Source organism: Cynocephalus volans, chromosome 8 (assembly GCF_027409185.1).
Source record: "Cynocephalus volans isolate mCynVol1 chromosome 8, mCynVol1.pri, whole genome shotgun sequence".
NCBI classification, from domain to species: Eukaryota; Metazoa; Chordata; class Mammalia; order Dermoptera; family Cynocephalidae; genus Cynocephalus; species Cynocephalus volans.
This window is the reverse complement of record NC_084467.1, coordinates 1,059,530-1,087,500: the sequence shown is the minus strand read 5'-3', so window position 1 is coordinate 1,087,500 and position 27,971 is coordinate 1,059,530. Positions and strand designations below refer to the sequence as shown.

The 27,971-nt window shown below is 54.7% G+C and overlaps 1 protein-coding gene across 1 annotated transcript in view; it reads right to left on the bottom strand.

Annotated features, from left to right (window-relative positions):
- PRKCZ (protein kinase C zeta) overlaps positions 1 to 27,971 on the bottom strand; it is a 117,788-nt gene that overhangs the window by 25,397 nt on the left and 64,420 nt on the right. Inside the window, exons 5-9 of the mRNA XM_063104833.1 lie at positions 14,984 to 15,069; positions 7,553 to 7,684; positions 6,343 to 6,424; positions 4,256 to 4,308; positions 2,867 to 3,055 (exon numbers count right to left, since the gene is read on the bottom strand). Coding sequence (XP_062960903.1) covers positions 2,867 to 3,055; positions 4,256 to 4,308; positions 6,343 to 6,424; positions 7,553 to 7,684; positions 14,984 to 15,069 — 542 coding nt within the window. The remainder of the gene's footprint in view (positions 1 to 2,866; positions 3,056 to 4,255; positions 4,309 to 6,342; positions 6,425 to 7,552; positions 7,685 to 14,983; positions 15,070 to 27,971) is intronic.

Genomic DNA, 27,971 nt, shown 5'->3' with positions numbered 1-27,971 from the left:
CTGCCAGGAATGTTAACGTTTGCTTTATTATCTATTCATAACTTATTATTCTAACCAGGGTGGAAGGTTGCCAAGGGAGAACTGCTGGGTTCCAGGCACAATGGCCCTGTGGCTGACACTGCTGCACCAGTGGAGGAGGGGCCTGATGAAGGCCCCTGAGGGAACAGGAGACCCCTGTGGCCCTGGAGAGTGCAGTCTCCTTAGGTAAAATAACACCCTTGGAATCACATACATGTTTGCAAACGAGGACCTGGACAAATGAGCATGCGACATCCACAGGGCAGGAGTAGCTGAGGAGGCGCAGCGGGGAGTCCTGGAGCAGGAGGAAGGATAAGACTGGTGGGAGGAGGACCGGGATCCTGATGGAGCAGGGCAGGGACTGCACGGGTGGGCAGAGAGGAGCTGTCTGGCTCCCCAGCAGGAGCCAACAGGCATTTGTCAACAGAGAACTCAATTCAGCTTCTCAGGCCACGTCGATGAGACAGAAACTTAGTGAAGATCAACTCAGGGGAGGTGCACGGTGGCAGGAGGGTGGCCTGGTTTATGGGGAGAGGCTGCTGTCCCGGAGGCAGGGAGGACAGAGCAGTGCCACTACCACCTAGTGTGTTGAGGGCTGATCTGGGGACACTGGGTGCAGGGAAAGGAAGCACAGGCAGCCCCTGCTCAGAGGAGTACAGCAAACCCTTTGAGACCAAGTGCACGGAGTGTTGGCACCTGATGTTCACAGCCGAGACACAGTGCCACGGGACACCAGTGTTGCTCACAAACACACATGCCATGTACACTCGCACAAGTGTGAGTGCACAGACACGTGCATGCACGCAAACACACACATGCAGGTGCACACACACAAACACATGCACTCATGCACATATATGAACGCACACATGCAGGCACACACACACGCATGCATGTGCACTACACGTGTACATTCACACATGTGCAAGTACACAAACATGCATGCAGGCACACGCACACACAGGCACATGCACACACACAGGCACACACTCATACACGCACACATGCAGCATGCATGTACACTCTGTTCTTGTCACTGTTAGAGTCACAGTCTTCCTGAGAGAGGACCTGAAGGACCTGCCTGTGCACTTTGGCCTGCAGTGGAACAACTGTGCCAAGATGCCAAGATAACAAAAGAAAAGCTGCAGTCTTCTCTCCCGGGTTCTGCAATCCTGACCTCACACTTCCATCGACTTTCCAGCTGGCCTGGGGTGCTGGAAAGGGGTTCGGAATCCTCTGCCGTGCGGCTCACCAGTGGTGGAGCCACTGGCGGGGCACCACACCTCTCAGCTCAGTTTCCTCAGCTGTAAAGTATGGACTCCACCACTCGTGAGCTCAGCACCTAGGGTGAGGGGCCAGCTGGGCAGCCCATGCACTGCAAAAACGCACCCTGCTGGGAGGGCGGGCAAAGGCGTGATGCAGCCAGCTCTGGCCTCCAAACCCGGGGCCTGGCAGGGGTGGGGTGGCTGCTGCTGTGGCTCAGTGGGCGCCAGGTCGCCTCATGTGCCAGCAGCAGCTTCACAACAGCCGCACTGTGTCCAGAATCAGGGATCCTTGTGCCCTGCCCGTGGGAAAGTGAAGTGGTGTGGCTGCTGTGGGAACAGTCAGAGGATCCTCAAAAAGTTAAACATAGAATTGCCACATGACCCAGAAATTCTACTCCTAGGTAAATACCCCAAAGAAATGAAAATGGGAACTAACAAACATCTGAACACAAATGCTCACAGCAGCACGATTCACAGTAGGCAGAAGGTGGAGACGACATGGTTTCCATCAGGAGAGGAAGGGATAAGCAAAGGGGCGTATGCACACAACAGAGTCGTACACAGCTGTCAGAAGGAAAGAGGTTCGGACACACACCGCAACACGGGTGAGCCCTGGAAACACTGTGCTGAGTGAAAGAAGCAGACACAAAGGTCCCATGATGTGTGACGTCCTTTATACCAGCTGTCCTGGACACGCGAACCCAGACAGGTTGCCAGGGGCTGGGGTGGAGGGAGGTGACAGGGAGTGACTGCTAATGGGTAACGGGACTCCTTCGGGGGGATGAAAATGTTCTGGAACTAGAGAGAGGGGATGTGCACATACTGTGAGTGCAGTAAATGCCACCAAATTGTATACTCTAAAAAGGTTAAAATGGTAAATTTTATGTTATGTATCTTTTGCTACAATTAAAAGAAAAAATTACATGAAGTCAGAATTGAGATTCTGATATGGACTGAATTGTGTCCTGCAGGTTTTATTTATTAGAAGCCTGATCCCCACCGTGACTCTCTAGGGGGTGGGAAATCCAGCTGTGGGAACAGAAAGCAGGGGCTTGGAGAGGCGACTGGGTTCTGAGGACCCCGCCCTAGTGAGTGGGTTCGTAACGGTGGTCGGGGCGTGGCTTTGGGGGCTCTCAGTGGAGGGCATCTGAGAGTCATTCTCCCTGTTCCCACGTTTCTCACACAGTGAGACCCTGCGTCACCACCACAGAAGACCCTCACCAGGTGTGTTCCCTGGAATTTGACTTCCCAGCCTCCAAAACCGTAAGCGATAAATTTCATTTTCTTACAAAGTACCCAGTTCCAGGTATTTCTTTTCACAAGCAACAGAAATGGACTCATACAGAGTCCAACAGATAAACCCCCGACCCTGTAACCTTAACCTCTCCCTCGGTGACGACCGGCGTGGGCAGTTTTGCTGCACGAAGCCACAGTGCCCAGCACCTCCCCAGGGCTGCGTGCAGAGCAAGCAGAGCCCGCGGGGGCCACACCTGCGGGGGCCACGCGGGACGAACAGGACGGCGCCCCGGGCCCCTGCCGCTCTGCTGTCACCCTCTGGGCTCGGCCCGCGCCCGCACGCTCACCTCGTCGTCATGCACCAGCTCCTTCTTCACCACCTTCATGGCGTAGACCTGGTCGTTCTTCTTCAGCCGCACCAGGAGGACCTTGGCGTAGCTCCCACGCCCGATGACCCTGACCAGGTCGAAGTCCTGCAGCCCGAGCCCCTGAGAGATTTTGATGCCGTCTATGCCATCGATAACCGGCTTAAGGTCCTGGGCAGGAGGGAACCAGAGCAAGTGGAAGGAGGCACAGTGCCGCGATCGAGACCCTGCGCCGCTCACGACGCCCCACAGGGCCCTGCCTCAGAGCTCAGGACCCACAATTCTTGAAGACCCTCCCATCTCCCACCTACACAGAAACAAAGAACTAAAGGCTGTGAGCTTCTGAGGAAGGATCTGGAAAGACAAATGATCATGGCTCCGGTCACAGCCACAGGTGGCCCCCAGCCCCACGGGGTCGGGCTAGAGAGACGGCCGCAGGGCCCTGCACCCCAGGGCTGGGACCCAGGTAACCCGGGCATGTCTTTGCACCATCAGGCCCTCCCTCGGGGATTATAAAGCATAACTAGCTAACGTCTGTCACCACCACAGAAGATCTGTGAAGATCTTCTGTCAAGATCTGCTGAACCGCCAAGCACGTCTTATGAAAACACACGGCGGAAGAGAAGGCAAGCCAACTGGGAGCTCTCCCTGGCAAGCTCGTCCCTGGTAGAAGAAGGGGGCTGTGAGGGGCTGCTGTGTGGAACGATGTGGATTCTGCTTCCCGGGGGCCCCCGGCTCACTCCAGACGCACAGGATGGCCACGTAGAACAATCGAGTGCTGGGGAAGCACGTGTTGCTCACATGGGGAGCGGCGTGGGCCTTGGAGGGTGGAGCTGCTCTTTCAGGTTTTATGAAGGGTGGCTGGGAATCCGGCGTGTGTGTTCTGTTTTCCTTGCTCAGGATTTGTGACCAGAGCCGTTGCAAACATTGAGGTCAAGCTAGACCTCTTGGGCCAAGTGAGGGGAGGGACTAGTAAGGGCAGCAGAAGTAGCTGGCCTGGGAAGACCACAGAAGGCAAAGAAAGACATCCTCGATGCAGAAATGACGCGACGACGACTGCAGCTCACAGGCTGCCTAGACCCCCGCTGCTGTCCAGCTGGAGAGGATGCTAGTGCAGCCTCCCGTAGGCCATGGACCCAAACAGCCCAAGGGGACAGCAGCCTCTGGGGGGTTTTGAAGGATGTGCCCAGGGTAGGACCCAACCACGAGGCCCTTGCCCTCAATGCCACAGTACTGCGATCTACCTGAGATCAGCAACAACTTCCTAACACGTCTAGGTCATATTTAAATTCCCATAACTGCCCCAGAAATGGGCCAATGAACTTCCAATGAGGACACTGGAAATATCAGTGAGCTATTTTACACACTTACCTCAGAATCATCTTTAATGTTGTCATGCTTCCGGGTGGAAGAGATATAAGCAACTAGTGACGAAAGGAAGAAAAGGATGTTACAGGTGTCGCAGGAATGCAGCCCGAGAACACAGGGAACCCCGTGGGCCCTCGTTGCTTCTCAGGCCAAGGTGGCCTAGGCCAAGGTGGCAGTGCTCAGGGTGAGTCCATGGAGCAGCCACATTGACTAGTTCAGAGTCTAAAGAAAATGCAGCTCCCTGGGCCCCACCCAGACCTGCCAACTCTGGACATGGCGGGGGTTCTGGGACTCTGCATTTGTGGCAAGTTCCCCCAGTGATCCACGCAGAAGTTACTTGTAGTGAGACTTTGGTATCTACTCTTCCAGTCTTTGTACTAAAAGTGTGCAGGTGAGTGGATGGGTGGGTGGGCACATGAATACATGACAGATGGAGGACAGACGGATGAGTGGGTGGAGGATGGATGGCTGGGTGATGGACGGATGAGTGGATGGATGGATGGATGATTGGTGGATGGATGGATGGACAGATGGTGGGTGGACAGATGGTAGATGGTGGGTGGGTGGACGGATGGTAGATGGTGGGTGGGTGGACGGATGGTAGATGGTGGGTGGATGGATGGATGGATGATTGGTGGATGGATGGATGGACAGATGGTGGGTGGACGGACGGTAGATGGTGGGTGGGTGGACGGACGGTAGATGGTGGGTGGGTGGACGGACGGTAGATGGTGGGTGGGTGGACGGATGGTAGATGGTGGGTGGGTGGACGGATGGTAGATGGTGGGTGGGTGGACGGATGGTAGATGGTGGGTGGATGGATGGATGGACAGATGGTGGGTGGATGGATGGATGCATGGATGATGGATGGATGGATGGTGGATGGTGGGCAGATGATGGATGATTGGATGGTGGATAGATGGATGAATGGATTATGGATGAGTGGATGGGTGGGTGGATGGATGACAGGTGGGTGGATGATGGGTGGGTGGGTGGGTGGGTGGGAGAATGGATGACAGGTGGGTGGATGGTGGGTGGATGGGTGGGTGGGTGGGAGAATGGATGACAGGTGCGTGGATGATAGGTGGACGGATGGGTGGATGATGGATGACAGGTGGATGGATGGATGGACAGATGGTGGGTGGACGGATGGTAGATGGTGGGTGGGTGGATGGATGGTAGATGGTGGGTGGATGGATGGATGCATGGATGATGGATGGATGGATGGTGGATGGTGGGCAGATGATGGATGATTGGATGGTGGATAGATGGATGAATGGATTATGGATGAGTGGATGGGTGGGTGGATGGATGACAGGTGGGTGGATGACGGGTGGATGGGTGGGTGGGTGGGAGAATGGATGACAGGTGGGTGGATGATGGGTGGACGGATGGGTGGATGATGGATGACAGGTGGATGGGTGGGGGGGTGGGGGGGTGATGACAGGTGAGTGGGTGGGCAGGCAGCTGTTTCTCAGGCATCTCTCTTGCATAAGGCGCTGCACTAAGTGCTTCATGCCCTGTGGTCTTGTTTCATCCTTCAAGAGCTCCCCAGGAGACAGAACTCGCACTTATCGGGTGAGAGCCAGAGCTTTCCCACGCCCACCCACAGAGCTGTGGAAGCTCAGTGCAGGGCCATCAGTCCAACTGGCATTTGAAATCTCTCTCTGAATGCTTCTTAACATTTAATAAAGCCCCCCCCATAAAAAAACCCCACAAAAACCCAAGGGCCATGAGCTGCCATGCCACGTGCTCAGCAGCAACCCAGATGGGCTTTCTCTGTGCAGCACCTAGTGTGTGGGAGGCACCTGCCAAGGTGGCCACTGCACTAGGTGCTTTCTAGAACTTGCGACGTTGGCACAGAGGGAGGGAACCCCCATCCCCTGGCTCCTGGGACAGCGCTTCACAGAGACAATGGTGCCCAAGTGGCCACCAGGGAAGGTCTCCCTGCCCTGCCCATCTCTGTCAGGACTGAGGGGGAGGCCTGGCCTGAGGAAGGCGGCCACGCTGGCTGACAGTGGCCCCGGAGAGCAAAAGGCACAGGGACAGGGAAGAAGCTGGGGCTCTGACAGCGGGAAGAAAGCACCTACTTCCATCAGTGTCCTCGGAAGGAAGGTCCATGTCGTCATTTTTGCCGTCTACCGGAGGTTCTTGGGAAGGCATGACAGAATCCTGCCAGAGAGACAGCGGCATCACAGGGTGATGGGGCAGGAGTCACAATGTGGCTTCTGCGGACACGTCACGACTGTGAGTACACATCGAAATGTGTATATTGTAGCGTATCACGTAAAATTATAATTGCTACGTTCGGTGCCTTAGGCTGTGACCTGGCGGGTGCTTCATAAAACAGGATAGCTTACCTAATGCCTAGCAATCTCCCGGCACGGGGCCGCATGGCGTGCATCTAGTCGGTACCCAGCTGTCAAGCACCATTCTAAGGGCACCGGGGTTCCATCTGGCTGATGTCATAATTGAGACAGCTCGTGGAAGGCTGGTTAAAGTGGGCCCATGGGATCAAAGTGTATACACAGATTTTTGCATATGTGGCTGAAAAGACCTCTAGAAAGACTGTACCAATTCCCCCAAGACCAGCTGGCATGGGCACCCCATATCCCTGCACTCTGAAACTACTACGTATTGGAACTACCGGATTCTCCTCTCTTAAGAAAGAGGTGGGCACGACAGTCCCAAGGGGTGACCTTCCTCCTCACACCATGGCAAGACACACACAAGCCAACCCTCCAGACCGGAGGATGAAACGTTCAGTCCAGCTCCTGCCCCGTGGCTCAGCGGCACACAGCAGGCCAGCTGGAAAGGCCAGTGGTGACCCGAACACTTGGTGAGGAAGCCGGTCGACAATGCGCCGCAGGGCCGGGACCCTTCCCATCCAAACATCCAGTGACGGCAGAAGGAAGAGCTGCCCTGGCCCTGCCCTAAGAGCACACCTGGAGGGGACCTTCAGACTGGCACAGGGCACCGGGAGCTACCAGGTCAGACCCAGCTCTCACCTCTGCAGCCCCCAAGAGCTGCTTTACAACTGGGGTAAAAAGGAGCCTTCCTTTACCTGCCCCCCACCAAGAGCACTGGGGGGCTCATGGGGGCTCGGGCAGAGGGCCCTATCCTAGACTGCTGCCCTGGGCCATCATGCCATCATCTTGAGCCCACAGGCCCCTCCTCTTGCCTGGTTGGGGGCAGGAGCAGTGTCACTACCTCTTGACAGAGAAAGGACAGAGGGTTACCAGGTTCGGCTTGGACAAAGCGCTGGAGGCTGGCCCTCTCCCTGCCCGCGCCCCCACTCACCATATGCCTTCTGCAGGTCAGCGGGACGAGGACGTGGCAGCGCTTATGGACCAGCAGTTTGCAGTTGATGCACCTGTAGCCCTGCCTGGCCAGGCCCCATATCCTCTCGCTGCACTGGCCGCAGTACGCTCTCTGTGGACAGGAACAGCCACAGTCAGGCTGGGCTCTCAAGAAGCCCACGCTGCACAGAGGGACCCCGCTGAGCACTCGGCACGCTGCACTTTCCTGACTGTCTCAAAAGATGACACTGAGCTGGGCAGGGGCCGGAGCCTCATCACATCCAGGCACCAGGCCTGCATCAGCTCAGCTGCACCCTCACGGGTCCATCCCAACACTGGGGGGACCAGTGGCTCCAAGTTAGGCCCGGGACCCTGCTCTGTGTGAGGGGGCAGAGGGGAGGCCACACGGGGCAGGGAATGAGGCCTGCCTGAGGCAGAGCCCCCTGCACTTGCAGGGGTTGGGGGTGGCAGCTCCTGCAGGCTGTGTGTAGAGCAGCTGTGGGGGCCTGTCTAGTGCAGTGGCCCAGGCTGAGAAGGGACAGCCCTGGAGGACATGACTCTGTGCCTGGCGCTCCACCTCGTGAAAACTGTGAACTGCTATAGACACTTTGCAATCACACTATTTTTTTTTTCCCCAGTATTCTTCAAGATTTTAAATGATCTTTGTTTTTCATGGCTCTAAACAATCTGAAGTTAATGATAATCGTCAGCTTGTCTGGTGATGCTCCGTGAATTTCTGAACTTGATGAGATGCACGAGAAAGGGCGTCTGCAGGGCCTGGCTCTGCACTTGTGGCCATGCGTGCGGTTACGGGGTGAGTCCGCACTGTGGACAGATCCCTGGTCCCCATTTAGAATTTTTTTCCAGTTGTAATTCTTTTATATGTATTTGACCTCTTCTACCCTTTAACAAATTTCTGTCTTTTTAGAAAGTCTCAAATTACTCCTGAATTAAGAATAAGAATACACTGCACTGATGAACAGCCTGAACTGAACTCACTAAAAAACCCAACTGAACCCTCACAACCTGTGGGCCTGGGGTGCAGCCGAGCAGGCAGGACCAATGTTCCTGGCCTTCATGGGACATGCCTTCCCATGGCCAGCAGGCACGGAGAAGCCACTTGTCACCGGGAAGGGCTGTGCTCAGAAGGCTTGGCCAGGGGGCCCACCCCCACCCCACAGCTTATATGTCATGGTCAGGACTGTACAACCAGAACCTAGGACAGTGCCCAGCACACAGTGGGTGCCCAATAAATAAATGCTTGTTGAGGGTAAGAAAACACACACGCCACTGCTTTTAACTTTGGTAATGGAAAAAAATGACTTTACTCCAAGTTCTCACATTGCCTAAATCAACCCTTCCTTGAGGGAACCACACAAGGATTGCAGGCTCTATCTGGGAAGGGCTGGAAATGCAGTGGAGGGCCATGGGGCTGGACAGGGGACGGGCCAGAGGGGGTGCCCCACCCAAGACCTCTGACTCAGACCAGTCTAGTTCAATACCAGCGCTGGAATCTTCACCCAAGTAGAGCACCTTCTGAATGCATGAATTCTGAATTCAAAGAGGGAGCTTCAACCGCACAGACCTGTCTCCATTATCCTGTGTCTGTAGCCCTGAAGAACACCAGCTACCATTTATGGAACCATTTTTTTAAAGTCACGTTTTTGATATAATGTGCTAAATGTGTTCAGCTTTCTCTAAGTCACCATTTAGTATTCGCATCTGCAATGCTTGGCTCATATTTAGAGGCAAATTCACAGCCGCCAGGTGTCCTTACAAATTAACAGAGATTCCTTTCCTTAGGGGGCCACCCTTACCAGGGGTCAGGCCAGCCTCAGGCCAGGACAACTGCTGACCAGTGGTAGTGTGGATCTGCCAGGTGCCAGCACCAAGGACACAGAGACCTGTGCACTTGCTTCTTAGGGGAGCCAGCTGAAACATTGCCAAAGCCTCCCTATTTCAAATCTGCACTTGCATTATTAACATTCAGGAAAATGTGCCATTAAAAAATAAAACAAAACCTAATACCCAGGTTGCTCCTCTCAGAAATTCACGTGAACTAATAGATTAATGCAGTAAAAATATATTTGTCTGTCTTACATCTGTCAACTGGTTCCTTACTCATATTTTCAATCATCCTTTTTAGTTTTTAAACATATTAAACACTTATTTCATACTTGACCAGTCTGAGTCTTCTGTCTGGTTTTTGCTGGCACCTGCTCAGGACACTCTTGCTTCCTACTAGGTTTTGTGGTTTTCGATTGTGAGTGCAGATGCCCTATCTGTTGATCCGTGGGAATCCTCCGAGGCTGGGTTAAAGAGGGGCTGCGTTTGCTCCTGCCAGACAGCGGGGGGCACTGCTGGGCTGGGCCCATTTAGGGGGTATGAGTTTGGGCTACCAGCATGTGTGGGGCCCAGCTCGAGTTTTCAAATTCTCAAGAAAAGTGCCCCCTGCCCCTGTCCATACCAAGGTGAAGGGAGACACTTGGCTGTGCCTGGGGAGGCAGCCTCATTTCTAATCTGTCCATTGAGCCAATGGCTGGGTCCATTTTATGCCAGTGGTGGGGTGGGGGTCTCATAGTAGACCCTCAACTTGCTCCTTTCAGGGCCTTGATTATCTCAGCAAATGGCAGCTCCAATCTTCTAGTCCAGAGGTGGGAATACTACAGCCGTGGGCGATACCCAGCCCATCCCCTGTTCTTGTAAATAAAGGTTTATGGGAGCACAGCCACAGCCATTTGCAGACATTGTTTGTAGCTGCTCTTGAGCCACGTGACAGAGCTGAGTAGCCACAACGGAGACATACGGCCCATGAAGCCTAAAATACTAACTCTGGCCCTTTACAGGAAAGGCTTGGGAACCAGTTTAGTTGCTTGGATTGGAAGGCATAAGAGTAACCTTGATGGGAGTTGTCCCTCCTGGGGTCATCTTCCGAACTGGTCTCCAGTCCCCAACGTCACTCCGACAGCGTCGTCTTCCCCACGGACTGAGTGATGATGTGGCTTCCTGTTCACTCACAATAAGGCCAAAGTCCTTGGACCATCCACCAGCTGGCTCTTCAGCACAAGTGGCCCACGTGTCCCCAGCAGAGGGCTCCCGGCAGCCATAGGGCCAGGGGGACATAAACCACCGCCGTGGAGGCCCCGAGCAGAGGGGCTGCTTGCTGGCAGCACAGGGAGTGACTGTGACTGCAGACGCCGCCTCGCTGCTACTGTACAGAGAATGCGGAGCTGGTGCTGCTCGCGTGCCAACCGCTGAAGGACGGGCGGTTTCTTTTGGGCAGACGTGTTGAGGAGGACTGCGGGAACGGAAGTTTCAGAGTCACGGCCGCATGTTTCCTAAGTGTCTTCCAGAAAGTAGGGTCCCCAGGGGGAGAGCGGACCCATCACCACGCACAGCAACGCGGGCATTAGTGACTTCTACTGTCTGTGCCATGGACAGGGGAAGGTCTCGTGTTTCTCTGGTCACCTGTGAGGGCCGAGTGGTCCGCATTTGTAAACAAGCACAGCTTTCCTGTAATCACGCACCCACGTCCCTGCTCAACTTCAGTCTCAGCATTTACCAGAAGGCTGGCTTGTGGGGGCTCTTTAAATACCAGACTACGTACTGTTTTGATCTCTTGTTCCTCTCAGTTTTACTTGCTGCAAACGCTCTTCCTGAACGTTCTTTTTCCATTTCATTTGTTTGGAAACTACAGAAATCTGCAAGTCTGCACGGCTGGGTCTGAAGACCCCACCGGTCCTCACGACCGCTACCTGGTTTTCTCCCCAGACCTGCACCACGTGTGGCTTTCTTTTCTTTTTTTTTAGCCTCAATCCACCTGCAACTTACTTTGATGCGAGCAGAAGGCCTGGACCCCTCCCTGTCGCCTTCCCTCCTGCGCTGCGCCGTCATTAACCAGTCCCCTCCCACTATGGTTCACTGGACGGTCCCTCCCCCCCCTTACAGCAGACGCTGGGCCCCTGCGGTTCCCAGGGCCAGGCTCCAACCGGTGAGTCTGTCCCGGGACTGGGACTCCCTGTCGTCCCGTGTCCGCATCCAGGGGCCTGGGGACCAGCATCGCAGCAGCATCCTCTGCCGGGGAGGTCAGTCCTCATCTCCTTCTTGCGGGCTGTCTCCCTTTGGTTCGCTCAGCAGAACCTCTTAGTTCTGGGAGTCCAAGGGAAGTCACTTCAAGTGCAAATCAACACCGGGCGGGAGCCGGTTCCTGAGCGTCTGACGCCCACCTGCTTTTGTGCAATAAAGAACACGGGAAACTGTCTCTTCCTGTGGGTGATTTTTCCCCTTCTAGTCTTGCTGATTCCCACAAAACCAAGTATGTAGCTCTCAAAACACCCCCGCTAAGTGAACAGCGGAGGGGATCTGAACTGTCCTATAACTGACACAAAGCGAATGGTGCACACAGTGGCCACCAAGGTCTGGGCCGAGAATGTCACAGCCAGGAAATGCGATTCATAACCCAGGGACAACTGGGCTGGCGAGCAGGTGGTGGACGGTGGCACTGACGCCCCCGCTGCCCATTCCGCAAACAATTGAGTCATGGGTCTTGGACAGGTTCCCTGCCCGGCCTCTGCGCCCATGGGAAGCCACTTCCTTGTGCTCTGGGGAGGGGACTGGAGGAGCCCAGCACGCACCCAGCTGCCCCTGCTCACTGATTTTGGGGAGGGGTGGCAGGGGGGCCTTGGGGGGCAGGCACAGAGTAACCAGCGAAATGGGTTTGTCCTGACACCTGCACAGGCAGAAGCCAGGCCCCATGTTGCCCGGGGCCCTGGCTGTCTCGCAGGTGGGTGGGCTTTGTCCTGGACTAGTCGGCCAGAAATGAAGAAATCAAGCGTGTCACTGAAAGCCAGTGTGGGCCGGGCTTCCAGAACCCTCTCTGTGATGTCTCGTCGGGCGGGCTACTAGATCTTTCTGAGATGCCCTCTGGCCAAAAACCAAGCCAGTGCCCAGATTCACAGGAAGAGAAGCCTCCTGGCCGTGGAGCTGGTTGGCTGTTTTATAAACAGATGTGGCTAGTGGATGCCTCTTCATGGGGCTGGGACGTTTCCATGTCCCCACACTCCCAGCAGCCGGCCTTCACCCTGTCTGGCTGGCTCACTGCGAAATCTTACATCCACACCCTGTCAGCAGACCCAGAAACGCCACAAGCCTCCATGGTTCCTGCATCTTGCTGCCTCTGCCCCTATGCCACAGTAGCATGTGGCACTCAGAGACCTCCCGTGGTGTCTTGCTGAGAGGAGTCGCGTTCTGCGGTTCTCCTGCGTCTGCCTCGGTTCCCAGAGTCCAGCTCCTGCCTGGCGGACATGCCTCTTCCTTCCTGAACCCCAGAGCACAGCTCCCAGGGCTTTCCTCCAATTGTTAACTATAATAAAGGATTGACCAGTGTGTACTGTGCACCTACTATGTGCCAGGCACAGGACACAGCTCCAAAAGGGCAGAGTCCTATCCCCAGAGCGCTGTGCACATGGGGAGGTATCATGTCCAGAGCTGTAGGAATGTCAGGAGCCTCCGTGAGTGAGGGGTCCAGAGAAGGGGCTGCTGGATGTTTGAGCCAAGAGAGAAAGTAAGGGAGAGCGTGGGCTCCGAGGATGCGGTGAAGGGAGGGCCGGGCAGAGCACTGAGCATGTGCAAAGGCCCTGAGGCCAGCGCGGGAGGGGCTGCTGGTCCGGACCGAACTGTGTCCCTCCAAGTTCATGTCCACCTGGAAGCTGCGGATGGGACCTTGTTCGGAAAGAGGGTCTTTGCAGGTGTGATTAGTTAAGATGAAGTCATCCTGGAGAAGGGTAAGCGGCCCTATGCCAATGACTGTGTCCGTATCAGCAGAAAAGAGATGACACAGAGAAAACGTCACATGAAGACAGAGCTGGAAATTGGGAATGATGCAGCTTCGAGCCAAGGTCGGGAAAGATTCTCCTCTGGAGCCTTCAGAGGGAGCAGGGCCCTGCCGACACTTTGATATCAGACTTCTGTCCTGCAGGACTGTGACAGGGTAGGTTTCTGTTGTGAAGCTACTGGTCTGTGGTGCTTTGTTCTGACAGCTCCGGCACGTCGGAGGAGGTGGCGGCGGGTGAGGTGGGGCAGGTAGGTGCGCCCCTGCGGTGTGGGTTAGGGAGCGACGAGCTGTGCTTGTGACAGACTCTGTGCTGTGACTGTCCCCAGCACCACAGCCCAGAGACCTTCCTGGGCTTCTCGCTGCCCGATGCCCCAACCTCGTCCTCAGGGCCTCCTACACACTGCTGGGACCCTCCTGTGCCTGTCACATCCTGGGTGCTCCAGCAACTCCTCTGTGCGGACCTCCCAGGCTGTACGACCAGATGCCTCCTCCCCCAGGAAGTCATCCAGGCAGTGCCCTGCCCCTCTCCAGGAGCCTAGCACTCCGCACGCCCCTCCTCGGGGCAGGGTCCAGCCAGGTTTTCACCATGTGACTGGGACCAAGCTCACAGGAAGGGCGGGGGAGGAGCTGCCCACCCCCACATAACCGCCCAGGTGGTCCAGAGGACAGGCCACAGGATTTAAAGGAGGGGCAGTGACCACCTTGCCTGGGCTGACCTGGGGCCACTCCAGAGGAGACAGGAGGGACCTGATGCCCTGTGGCGGTTAATGTGTGAGGCTGTGTGGCAGGTCTGTGTGGGAGTGACAGTGGCCGCTGCCCCACCAACAAGCACCTCCATGTGGCTTCATCATCCCCTACACAGATGAGGAAACTGAGGCACAGAGTGGGTGGCACTATGGCTGAGGAAGGGGCAGGGCTGGGACTAACCAGCAATGCAGCTGCCTCGGGTCCCCACTATGCTGAGGACAGATGCGGGCGAGCCAGGGGCTTGCCAGGCAGTGGCAGGGAGGGGCCTCAGGGGCTCTGCGCAGTGCCCGTGGCAGGGACAGGCTGGTGTGCTTCTGCACCTCCCCTCCCACCATGAAATGGAACAGCTACAAAGCCACCAGTGTTGCCAAATTCCTAGAGAACACAGAAGCACCATAAAGAAGGACAAGGGAAACTAAGTTAAGTGTCCTTTGGCACAGAGGCCCAGGCAGAGATGGGGCTTCTGGGGTCCACGGGAGACCCCTGCAGCCAGGAGGAAACACTGTGCAGCTAAAACACACATCCTGGTGTCACCTGTTGATGCAGCAGTCCCAATACCGGGTGCCAGCACACCATGACCTCTGCGCCAATGGGGCTGATAAAGGATTACGTAACTGGGGATGGCCCAGGACCCCGACACACTGACTGCACCCACACAGCGGTCGCCGTGTGGGCAAGTCCTGCAGGGGACGCCACGAGCTCGGCACTCTGCCACCCTGCCTCGCTCGGCCACTGCGTGCTGAGTAGAGCTGGGCCCGGGTCCTGCAGGAAGCGCTCTGCCTCCGCTCTCTCCACATGTAAGAGCAATGTAAAAGGCCCCTGCGACGGAGCCAGGCCCAAGGGACCACTCACCCTGTTAAAGCGCTTGGCTTGGAAGAGGTGGCCGTTGGCGCGGTACAGCTTCCTCCATCTTCTGGCTCCACGGCGGTAGATGGATTCTAGAAAGGACATGAGGAAGGTGTAAAGACACAGCATCGTGGCCCATGAGCCTCGCTCCCCCACACGAGGCACAGCCAGGATGGCCATTCCTGTCCAGGTGGCTAGAGCACAACCAGCCCCCAGGGCCACAGGCAGCCAGAGCTGAAACGATGGCTTCCCCAGCGGCGGCTCCAGCTTTGCCTCCCCTTGCATGAGCCTCACGCTGTCACGACTGCAGCGGCTGGAGACAGCATAGGCAAGGATGTAGACATGGGAGGCCCCTGTCCCACAGCCGGGGAGACAGGGCGTCTCCACAGGGCAGGCAGGGTCTGCGTGAGGACAGTCACTCGCTGATGGCCGCGGCCAAAATCACCCAGGCCAGGGCAAGCCCCGCTGTCCTCTGCCTGTTTTCCTTTCCTTTCCTCTGGGCAGCTCCATGACAGCCAGACCCTATTTTCCACACAGGGACAGGTTCAAAATGGGCTGTGATATTTACACAAAACCATCTAGGGACAGACAGTTGGCACCGCACTGGAGTCCACGGTCAGCCTAAAACACAGAGCTGCTCGGACATCAGCTACTCAGCCAGATGCAAGAGGCACGAGGCCTCGGGGCTACCCTCCCGAGTTCCCCGCAGCCTGACAAATCTTATGCAGAGGGAAAGCCAGACCCATGGAGCACGTGTCACGGATCCCCAGTTACCAGAAACTCCGAACTTGCCGGGAAGACCACCTCCTTTTACAAAAGCCGGGGCTGACACCATCACTCTTGCTCCCAGTCTGCTGCCCCAGAATGCTTTGACACAAATGCACATGGAAACAAAATCTCCAAAAACATCACGTACAATGGGAAGCTTTGTGCTTTTATAAAATCTGTAGTAAAAGCGACTTTCATGAGCCTAATGGAAGTGGCACGAACATGCTAAAGTGGAAACTGTAACGGAATGTTTTTAAAACAAGCAAATTACCAAGTCTGGCTGGAACCTGCCGAAATCAGGTCAGAGCAATTGCAAAACCTGTTTCTCTCCCCTTGAATGGGAGAGTCAGTGAGAAACCACGAAGTCCAGGTCCCTCCGGGAGTGGGAGCCCAGCAGAACAGAGACAGCGCGGCCGACGGGCGGCTTGGCCCATGCAGCCCCTCTGCAGGACCCAGCACGTGGCTTCTGGTGCCTAAAGCGTGGCCTGGGGTTTGGTAGAGGACTGAGGCTTGCGCAGTGACCCCCAAAGATTTCCTGCTGCAGAAGACACCCAGGCGAGACCCAGGGCCAGGGTGGGGTCAGGGCCAACCTTCACCCCTCTGCTCTACCACCTCAGGTTTCAGGCCCAGGGTCTGCCGGAGGCACACCCCTGGGAGGGGAAGGCACTCAGTCCATTTGCTCCTTGGCCCTGAGGAGTCCCTGGGGAGCCCCCACCCACCTCTGCCTGGGGTGACGACTACCTGGTCTGGCCCACCCACCCCACCTGGCTCTCTCGGGGAAGCCTGGCCCACAGCAGATCCCAGCTCCAAACATCCACAGGCCTGACCATCCCTGGGTGTGGCATTCTGCCTCCCCAACTGTCCTTGCAGAGGAAGGGAAAAGGGCGTGAAATGACAGAGGCAGGCAGGCCGGGGCACAGAGACAGACGCGTAAAACTGAGGGGCCGATCTGGTCAGATGGGGCAAACCAGACCCAATCCTAGCTCCTCTGTCCAGCACGTCCCGTGGAAGCCTAAAAATACAGGGCTGGCCCGTGGCTCACTTGGGAGAGTGTGGTGCTGATAAAACCAAGGCCATGGGTTCGGATCCCATATAGGGATGGCCGGTTAGCTCAGTTGGAGAGCGTGGTGCTGACAACACCAAGTCAAGGGTTAAGATCCCCTTACCAGTCATCTTAAAAAAAAAAAAAAAAAACCCCGCCCAACTGGGTGTCTTTTAAACTCAGTTAAAGCTGCCAGAAATAAAGGGACTCAAAGACACCCCAACAAGGCCAGGGCCCAGGGTGAGATGAACTAACTCAGCTACTGAACGACTAAGACCCCGCCTCACACCACACACAGATGGGCCCCTCAGAAAATAAGGACTTCAGCATGGGCAACAGAATGACAGAACATCTAGGACAAAGGACAGGAGAAGACTTAGTAACCCAAGGGGAGAACTCTGAGGACACAGAAAGCACAAGACAAAAGGAGGGACGCGCAGGTGCGAGCGCCATCAAAGTAAGGCTGCGTCCATCCACGGGCCACCCCGGGAGGGGGACGAGCCTACACCATCCGCTCACACGCAGGCCACGGCGGGTTATGACTCAGGATGCTAACGAGCACCTGCAAACCGCCAAGGACACAGCAGGAGAAACTGAGCAACGTCAATATCCGGTGGTCCACAGAAGACGGATGGACAGACGGACAAATGGCGAGTGAGGCAGACGAGGAGCCTGGCCGCCGAGCAATCGGGGTTCATGCCTCACTGGAGGCATCCTCACGGACCCGAGGGATCGGCAGAAACCGGTCCCCACAGTCCCAGGCACCGTCAGGAACAGCAGCCCCCGGGAACCGCTTATTCCCCTGGAGAGGGTCTAAATCGGAACAAGAGCACGTCTGCAAAGCGGACCGTTCGCCCCCACACCCAGTAACTCCCTGCTCCCAGGTCAGAGCCCGAGTGGCTCTCGCACATCAGCTCAGGGAACATTCAAGAATGAAGATCCTGTCCCTCAGCAAGAGCACAGATAAATAAACTGCTGGGAAACCCACTTCAGCCACGCTCGCAGCACAGACAAGCTTTGAAACGTCAAAAATCGAACCCAGGGCCACTTTTCGCCATTGTTATAGAACCAATAACCGATTCCATGTTCAGGACAGCGGTGGGTCCGGGGACAGTGCCGGGGCTGTGTGGGTTTGGATGGTGTCCTGTCCCATGCTGGCTGCTAAGGGCACGCGTGTCTATCGCTTTGTGATGCACGTGAGCTGTGTGTTCCTGGTATGCACCAAATGTTGCATTAAATGATGTAAAATTAAATCCACAGGGCTGGCCGGTTAGCGCAGTTGGTTAGAGTGGAGCGTTGATAGCACCAAGGTCAAGGGCTGGATCTCTGTACCACCAGACAAAAAAATAAAGAAGCCAATAAACGAATAAATAAATAAATAAAAACTGTAAAAAACCTCTGGGGGGGCACAGACCAGAGGCAATGGCAGGAGATTTTCTTCACTTGCCTTCAGATAATTCCATCTCACTTTTTTAACGCTGAAGATTCATTTTGAACATGTTCTGGGAAGGAGGAATTTTGTTTCCAACAAAGCCTATCAGATTTTTAAAAAAGAAACCAAGAGCCCTGATTCTGCAGAGAAGCCCCCGTGCACCCTGCTGCTGCGCCCGCCAGGAGCGCCGAGTCCTCTGCTGGCGGCTGGGGACAGGATGCAGGCCAGAGCGGGTCAGCCCACAGAGCCAAGGGGACAGACACGAGGCTGCTCCCCAGTGACGGGTAAGTCACAAATGAGAAAGGAAAGTGAGAGGGAAGTAGAGATTAAAGTGTCCTGAAGACCAAAGAGGCGCCGCCACGTCCTCGTGCTGAGAGTCCCGCGAGCAGGCCCACAGCTCCAGAGCTCCCGGGGACAGGGTTGCACGCCAGCTGTCCACAGCACAGTCGTGTCACGTTAGGTGGAAGCAGGGCCTTGTTACTCTCTCTCTTTGGAGACTGAATGTGGTTTAAGGAGATGGGTATGTGTGTCAGGTTGACAAGAGGTGGACCTGGGACGGGCCACACATTACTTCTGCGACGGTGTGTGTGGATGAGATTGACACTTAAATCCGCAGGCTGTGGGTAAAGCAGCTGCCTCCATAAGGCGGTGGGCCCAGCTACACTTGCTGAGCGTGGCTGAAGTTGGGTTTTCCAGCAGGTCAGTATCGGAGGCCTGAACAGAACAAGAGACTGGTCTCGCGCGAGCCAGAGGGAATTCTGCAGCGGAAGGCCACTGGACTTGGACTGCAGAGTTAGCTCCCTCCTGCGTCTCCAGTCCGATGTCCCACCCTGCAGATTTGGGACTTCCTAGGCTCTGTGATTGCATGAGCTAAGTCCTTACAATACGTCTTTCTCTGCATATAAATATCCTATTGTTTCTGTCTCTCCAGAGAACCCGACTAACCCAGGGCCTCTAAGCAGGGGTTCTGGGTGTGTGGTGCCTGTTTTCCTATCCTCCCCTCCTCGGCCTTCCATGCAGAGTTCCACGGCAAGGCGTCTTTAGAGTCTCTGGCATGCGGAACCTGGCAGGGTGGACACCCAATACTCCCAGCACTGGACATCACCTCCGGTGTAATCGTGGGGAGCCCAGGGTGCCCAACCCATGCCCACGCGACCATGTGGGCATCCGCAGCCAGGGGAGTGACAAGGAATCATGCGGGACAGCAGGGCGTCTGCACCATAACACACTTTATTTTGGAATGATTTTAGATTTGCAGGGAATTGAAAGACGGAGAGGCCCAAGCACTGAGCCCAGCGCCCTCATGTCGACACCCTCCCACCCACTTCACCTGTTGGCTGGGATTAACGCCGGCTCCAGTCAGGGCTCTCCAGCTCCCTTTTTCAGTAGCCATTTTTAGAACAGTTTTAGAGTTGTGGAAAAACCGCTAAGACAGTGCAGAGACGCACGTGGCCGCACGCCGGCTCCTCAATGTCCATGCCTCTGTGACTGGGCTCGAGACTGCGGCTGACAAACCAATACTGACATGTCGCTAACTGAAGTCCACACTTTACCCAGACTTAGTTTCCCCCTCAAGTTCTTTTTCTGTCCCCGGACCCTGTCCAGGACCCACATGTCATTTAATCGTCTCCTTAGGCTCCTCCTGGCTGGGATGGTTTCTCAGACGTCTCTTGTTTTCAATGACTGTGGCAGTTTTGAGGAGGGCAGGTCAGATATTTGTAGAATGTGCCTCTATTGGCATTTGCCTAACATTTTTCTCATGGTGGGCCTGGGCTTATGGCCTCCTCGGCTTCTAAATCAACTGAGCACCTTCCTTGAAAAATCCATGATTCCGTAATAGCAACCACCAAAAAAACAAAAACCTTTCAACTTAGGGCAACTTACTAGAAGATTCCCCACATGTGGATAGCCCTGGATGCGGCCGGATCAGGCCCACCCAGCATCTGAGCCTGGAGCTGGGATGCTGGGGGTGGGCACTGAGCATGGCCTCGCCTAGAGGCAGAGACCCAGCTACCCTCTACTTGCAGGCCACAGTCGCATTTTCAGAATCTGGGTTTCTGCCTGCAAAGTGATAGCCCTATTCTTGACCTAAGTGACCGTCTGTAAAAAGAGAAGTCACGTGTGTGCTGAGAGCTTCCGAGGGGAGGACGATCCGGGACGGCCCTGCCCCGCAGCCCACACCATCACTGGTCACCTCGGTTCACCTCGGTGGAGGGAAGTGTCTGTGGAAACACAGTCCCAAAGGCAAGCCCAGGTTGGCCAGAAGTGCCTCCTGGGGGACGTCTGCACACAGCCCGCTGCCCTCCGCTGACACTCTGCACACGGCGGACGGAGCATCTGCGGTGGGTCCGAAGCTTCCGTCTTGGCCACCTGCATCAAGGCTGAGCCCCGGCTGAGGCGGACAGAGCCTGGGCTGTGGAGTCAGAGCTGGCTGGACGCCACAAGCCTGCCAGGGACTCATCCCGCCCCAGCAGGGTGCCAGTGCTCCTGGCGTGGTGTGCAGAGAACAACGGGATTGCAGAGAGCATGTGGGCTGCTCTCCTTTTCCCTCAGCCTTAACTCTGACAACCTCAAGGAGCTCTTTGCTTGTCTTTGAAATTCTATAATTAGGGTGGTCATGGGAATTTTAACGAGCTCTGTTTCCATGGCAATCCAGTGTCTTGAACACTCTGACAAGGCGAAAACACATTTTTAAAAACTAAGCTCAGAGCAACAGGCTGTGAAACAGACCCACGACATGCCCCAGGTTGGGAACGAGCGTGGGATGTGCTGAGCTTCCAGGAGCAGGTTGAGATGGCATGGGAGGCCACCCTGCTTGCAGGACAAGGGGGCACTGCCCCTTCACAAGGTGTGACCAGCATGATGAGAAACCACACTATGGGAGAGCCCCGCTATGCCTCAGAAACAGGGCACAGGGTGCTTGGGAAGGGGCACGTCAGCAGTCAAGCTAGGGGCCAGCAAGGACAAGCAGCCAGGGAGGAGCCCTCAGGCCAAGGGATCCCCAGGAGGTGGGAGCCGCTGTCACTGAGGGCATGGGCAGAGTGGGTGCTGCCACCTCCAGGCCCAGCTTCCTCCCACACAGCAACTCCACTGGATCCTGAGCCCCAGCAGGGCAGGGCCCACCTGTTGTTCTCAAAGGGTCTTCCCAGCATGCAGTTCAATGCCAGCTAATCCTTGGAACATATTTGACACAAAACCAGCAGTGACGGAGAATGCCATGTTTCCAGAGCAAAGATGTCCTCGGGGTGTCTGGACGTCTAGGTCTGTGTGCAGGGATGTGTCCCTTTTTGGGGGTCATGTCCCCTGTGGATGTCTAGCCCTTCACGGAGCTGGGCTGGGACTCCAGATCTCCCTGTTCTTCAACTGCACGTTCCACCAGAGGTTCCAAGCTCCATCCAGCCGCAGCATGGCCTTCTAGACACAGGAGTTTGGGGTTGTGAGTGGGACACCCACTTTTCCTGGTTTAGCCTAGCAAGCCATTGGTGCACAGAGCAACCCATGCCTTCCACACCAGGTGCCTGGCTACCCCAGCTGGGGAGTGTCAAAGGAGGCTGCTGGGAGCAGCTAGAGACGCCTGCTCTTTGTTTCCCAGAGGCTGGCGTCCACCCTAACCTTGGATATGGCCGCATGAGCACTGGGATGGCCACTGTATCTCAGGGCCTGGCACCCCCTGAGGCTGCCTGAGGGAGGACTGGTTTATTCCTACTGCACTGGGTCACCTGGCCACATGGGCACCGACCCAGGTGCTGGGGGCACAATGTGGGGTGGGATGGGCACCCCAGCTGGGACTGTGGGTGAGAAGGTGTGCGGGGGGCACACTTCTGAGGATGTTGAGCTGGCCATCATGGCAGCGTGGCCAGGGCAGGGACAGGGAGGCCGGAGGTGCAGCCCCTCATCTGGGGATTTTCTTGATTGTGAGCCTAGAGCCCAAACTTCTTGTTTCTAACCACTGATCTATTTACAGCTGCAAATGTGATTTTAAGTATGCTCTGCTTTTAAAGGTGAACAAAAAGTAACACTGAAATCACAAAAGCAGACCTGGAAAAATGTTCCTGGAACCTTCTGCGGCAGGAAGCGGTGGCTGCGAGGAGTTAGGGCCTGTGTCTTGGGGAAAGGCAGCCACTGCCCTGGCTCCCCCGAAGTGGAAGCTTCTGCCCTTCCCTACGACTGCTCAGCGCCAGCACCACCCACAGAAGATCCAGAGGAACGCACACAGGAGAAATGAGCGAGGCGCATGTGGCCAGGACGGGGGAGCGCGGCCTCCTGACTCCCGTCCTCTTGTGTCCCCTCATTTACGCATCTGTGGACCCTGCTGGGGCATCCCGGAGGGCAAATGGGAAACAGGCACAAGCCCTGCCCCGCTGCAGCTGAGGACAGGTGGCGATGCGCAGGACGAGTGAATGGTCACGTGCCACAGACAGGGATGGTCGGGGGATGAGGGGCTCAGGACGGACAGTGCCCCAGCATGTTGCTCCAACATGGGGGGTCACAGCCTCCAGGGTGGCTACAGGAAGCCCACCCCAGACCGTGGCTCTGCAAGGAAAGTGAACGGGAGCATGACAGCAAGGGAGGGCAGGCAAGGCTCTTGTGTGTCACTGTCACTCCAGCCTTGGGTCTCCTCATGGCGGAACATGGGTGACGCCACTCCCCACCCAGTGTTGCTGCCCACGCACCCATGGCCCTCCCTGGGGGTCCTGGTGCCCCGCCCCTGCCTGGCAGTGCTCGGCTGGGATCTAGGCCAGCCAGAGAAGGGAATTCCTCAGGGATGCCCCGCCCAGGGCAGTCACATGACCAAGACGGCCCACCTGGCTGGAGAGAGGGAATTTCAGCTGCTGCTGACCAGGTGGACGTGGTGGGCTCTGCCCGGGGGCCGGGTCCACACACCGAGGGTGGCTGAGGGAAGACAGGGAGTGAGCATGGGCCACCCACTGGGCACTGCTGACCTGTGAACACGCTGTGGGTGAACTGCCTTTTACCTGTAGCCCAAACAACCTGCTGGGAGCACCTGCACCAGCCAAGCACAAGGCCAGCGCCACACCGAGACCCCCACTGCAGACTAAGCCACCCAAGCTGCCACTGCTGCCAGACTTTGGTTTTGAAGCTGAAATTTTTAAGAGTCCGTAAGACAGAGCCTTGTCCATGGAGAAGTCTCCCCTGTTGAGGAAACAGAGATAGGACTTGGTGTTCCTCCTCTGGTGCCCGGTGTGAGTGGGGGCAGGAGCTGCGTGGAGGACACACCAGCGGTGGTACCAGACATACCCAGAAACCCCTGACCCCAGGTGACGCCACACGGGGCAGCAGGTCCACAGGCTGCACGACAGCTTTCTTAACGGCAGCAGATGTCCCAAGCCTCAGCTACTCCACCTGCAGAATTTGTCTGCAGAATCCACCGTCCTACAGTGGCCGAAAAGGACATCTAAGGCATGCTTTGTGAGGTCATCTTAGCAAAAGATCGGGGAAACTGTGTTGCCATCATGGGAGAGTAGTTAAATAAATCCGGAGCAGCCACTCCGTGGCAAGGAAGAAAGGAACGAGGAAGCTCCTTCCAGAGGGAAAATCCCGGCATGCACGGGACGGGGCTGCGCCCCCCGACAGCCGTGTGGGGACGTCCCAGCGCTCCCGCTTCTGAGCCTCCTTCAAATACTCTCATCTGCCTTCAGGAGGGACGCGGACGGGAGGTGTCCACGAAGGACGGCACATTTAAGGATCAAGTTACTGACTCTCTTTAAGTGAGAAAATCCTTACACGAAGAAAGGCCTTGGGCTTCCGGGGAATGGTGTTTGGGGATGGGGGGACCCGACGGTCCCGTCCACCCCGCGCACCCACCGTGACGAAGCAGGGGCGGGAGCGGTTCTGGGGGCCGGGGCAGCCCAGGTCCTCCGGGGTCTGCTCAGAAGCCAACCCTGTCATCAGATTCCATGAGTAACCACTAAGACATCCTAAGAGATGTTCTGCGAGGGAGTTACAGCACAACCGTTTGGTTTACAATCGTTTTTATTGCAATGAGACTAATTTGTCATAATACGAGTTAGTTGTTTTGAAATGGCTGAGAGGCTGACCTCTCAAGAAAACTCAGAAACTTTCTCAAAGTTCCTATGGAAAATGTATACCCGCGCCCAGCAGCCAGCTGCGTACGCGTCCACACTGAACACCACTCATTTCTGTGCCTGCACCTTCCTTCACGGAGTCACTGAAAACACGGCCCCAGTGCGCCGAGCACCTCACCGCCCACCGCGTGTAGTCACGGGACCGGGCTCACCTCTAAACAGACCCAAAGGCCAAGTCTGGAGTCCAGCAGTGGCCCAGCACACAGAGTGCAAGACCACGCGGACAGGGCCACTGTAATGAGGTGCTGCCGAGGACGACACGGCTCAGAAGCGCACGTGTGATGTGCGGCCGAGACGCTGGTCAGAGGGCAGCGAGGACGTGGCTGGTGAGTCTAACCCTCCTTCCATCGATGGAAACAAAGACAGTGCTGGAGGCATCGAAGACCGGACAAGTGAGCCGGAGGACGAGGAGACGCCAGGGCCACCTCGTCCTCGGGGAGCTGATCCCCTGGAGGCCAAGCAGAGAGCAAGGCCTGAGCTCGGGGGTGTCTTACTGGAGACAAAAGTTGGGGTCGTGGGCTTCAGTCAGGACTGAGGGAGCTGCCTTAGCTCAGCGGTGACAACAAAGCACACGGCAGGGCGGCTTAGACAACAGACACTTATCTCTCTCAGTTCTGGCGGCTGGAAGTCCGAGACCAGGGTGCTCGCATGGCTGGTTCGGGGAGGGCTGTCTTCTCGCTGTGTCCTCATGAGGTGGAGAAAGAGCAAAAGCCAGCTCTCCGGGGTCTCTTCCCACGAGCGCTGATCCCAGCCTGAGCCCTGGCCACCCTCTCTCTAATCACCTCCCACAGGCCCCATCTCCAAATACCATCACGCTGGGCGTGGGGCTTCACCACGTGAATTTTGGAGGGACAAACGTTCAGTCCATAACATCCCACCCCTGAGCCCCCAACATTCACATCTCCTCATGTGCAACGTACACTCATTCCATCCTGACAGCTCCAAAAGTCCTAGCTCAATTCAATATAAACTCTAAAGTCTAAAGTTCAGAGTCTCACCTAAGTATCGTTTAAATCAGATGTGAGTGAGACTCAAGGCAGGATTCATCCTGAGGCAAATTCCTCTCCAACTGTGAGCCTGTGAAACCGGACAAGGTGTGCACTTCCAAAAACAGGGGTGGGACAGGTACAAGCCAGACATTCCTGTTCTCCAAAACTCAGCAAGGCAACCTCGATGGCATTTTAAGACTCAACAATAACCCTCTCTGGGTTGAGGCTCTCCAGGACTCTTGGCCCCCTGAAGCTTGGTGGGGCAGCCCCAGATCCCAGAGAAAAGGTAACTGGAGCAATGAACCTAAAATTCAGTGTGTAATTTCCCTTTGAGGCATCTGCCGAATCCTAAACTGTATAAATTGCGACAAGAGGCCAAGAAACTAAGCAGAAAGCAGCTGCTAAAAGCATAAAAACAAAATAAAACAAAAAGAGATTTTGGCTGACTTACAGTGTCGGGCAGGCAAAAGCTGGAGACTGGGGTCCTGGTAGCCCCCCCAATCTTCTCAGTTGATATCACCGACAGAGACACACCCCAGCAGGAAGGGAGAATGAGAGACAGACCCACATCTGCTGAGTCAAGGCGACTGGTCCACTCCCCGACTGCCGGAATAAAATCAAATCCTTTCACGAGGAAGATAACATCGGTGGAGCTCCCACAGTATTTCAGAGATAACATCTGATATTCATTCAGAAATTACCAGGCGGGCCAAGAAATAGGAGCACATGACCGAATAGCCCACAGAAAGAGGCCCGCGGGTGATTTAGATAGTCAAAATGTTTAAAAAGACAGTTGAAATGAGAGAATTTCACCAGAGAGCTGGATCTATTAAAAAAAAAAAAAAAAAAAGGAAAAAATACAGAAAAGAGCACGAGACATGTGGAATATGGTGAAGAGTAGTAAGATGTGAAGTCCCAGAGGAAGAAGAGGCAGCAAGGTGGGGAGAGTCTGCAAAGGTGATGGCTGAGATCCTCCGAGAGGCACAAACAGAAGACAGCATGCCCTGACTCCAAAAGCCCCACAGACCTCAACTAGGATCAATTCAATATTTTCTCCTCTCTTTCACAGGCTGCTGAAATCGATGGACAAAGACATCTTTAAAAGGAGCCAGAGGAAAGAGGAACATTACCTTCAAGGGAGCAGGAGTGAGATTGACAGGTCACTTTCCAGCAGAAATGACAAAAGTCGAAGATAACGCACTAAAACTGCTGAAGGAAAATCACTGCCTTCCTAGAATTCTACACCCAGTGGAAATCACCCTCCAAAAGTGAAGGCAAAAGAAAGATATTATTCACACAGACAAAAAACAGATAATCAGTTGTCAGCAAATCTGCGCTGAAAGAAATACTAAAGGGGATATTTCAGGCAGAAGGAAAGTTGTCTCAGATGTAAGCTGGTCACACAGGAAGAAACGAGGCACGCGAGAAGTACTGAATCAGTGGATGAATCTGGATGAACACTATCGAACACAATACTAACACAGATCATCTGTGGAGTTTAAAATATATGTAGAGGGCCGGCCCGTGGCTCACTGGGGAGAGCGTGGTGCTGACAACACCAAGTCAAGGGTTGAGATCCCCTTACCGGTCATCTTTTTAAAAATAAATAAATAAAATAACACATATGTAGAATTTACATACATGATAATAATAATAGCATAAAAATTGAGGGGCCAGATAGAATTAAATTTTTGTAAGGTTCATGCACTATCTGGGAAATGATAAAAATATTAACTTACAGTTACATTTCAAGGATGTGTCTTATTATTTCTACGGTAGCCATTAAAAGAATATTCTTTAAAGCACTACTGAACAAAGCTAATACAAGGGAGGAAACGGAATAAAGACACTTGATTAAACCAAGAGAAAGCAAGAAAAGAAGGAAAATTTAAAACAAGGAACAGATAAGGCAAATAGAAAACAAATAGTAAGATGACAGATTTAAAGTGTAACAAATCAGTATGACATTAAATGTAAACAGACTAATTGCTTCACTCAAAAGACATGGATTGTCAGACTAGATTAAAAACAACTAACTTCTGCCTATAAGAGCCACTTCCTAAATATGATAGAGAAAAGTTGACAGTAACAGGATATATAAAAAATAGACCATTTAAACACTAAGTTCCCCTCACCACACCCACACCCACACCCACAGCTGGTATAGTTATACTAATATCAGACAAATGAGACTTTAATGACCGTGCTTTCATCTTTGAGACCAATATTTATGATGATAAAGTGTCAATCAAAAGGAAGATACAGTGATTCTAAATTTCTTTGCACTTAATGTAGCATAAAATACATAAGAAAAAACTAACAAAATTAAAAGGAGAAGTAGACCGATCCTCCACTAAAGTTGGAGATATTTAACACATCTTTCTCAGTAACCAATACAAGAAGCAGACGAAAAAGACAAAGATATAAAAAGACCTTAACGTGATTAACTCGACCAAACTGAGTCAGAACACCGTACCCAACAACTGCAAAATATATTGTGGCTGGATGTGCGTGGAACATTTATTAAAGCAGGCCATCTACTGGGCCATACGGCGGTTCAACACAAATTTCAAAAAAAGATGAATGTGTTCTCCAGGCACCTGCCTCCTGTCCGCCCTGCAAACACCTGGGCTCACCCCAATCTCACGGCCTTTGG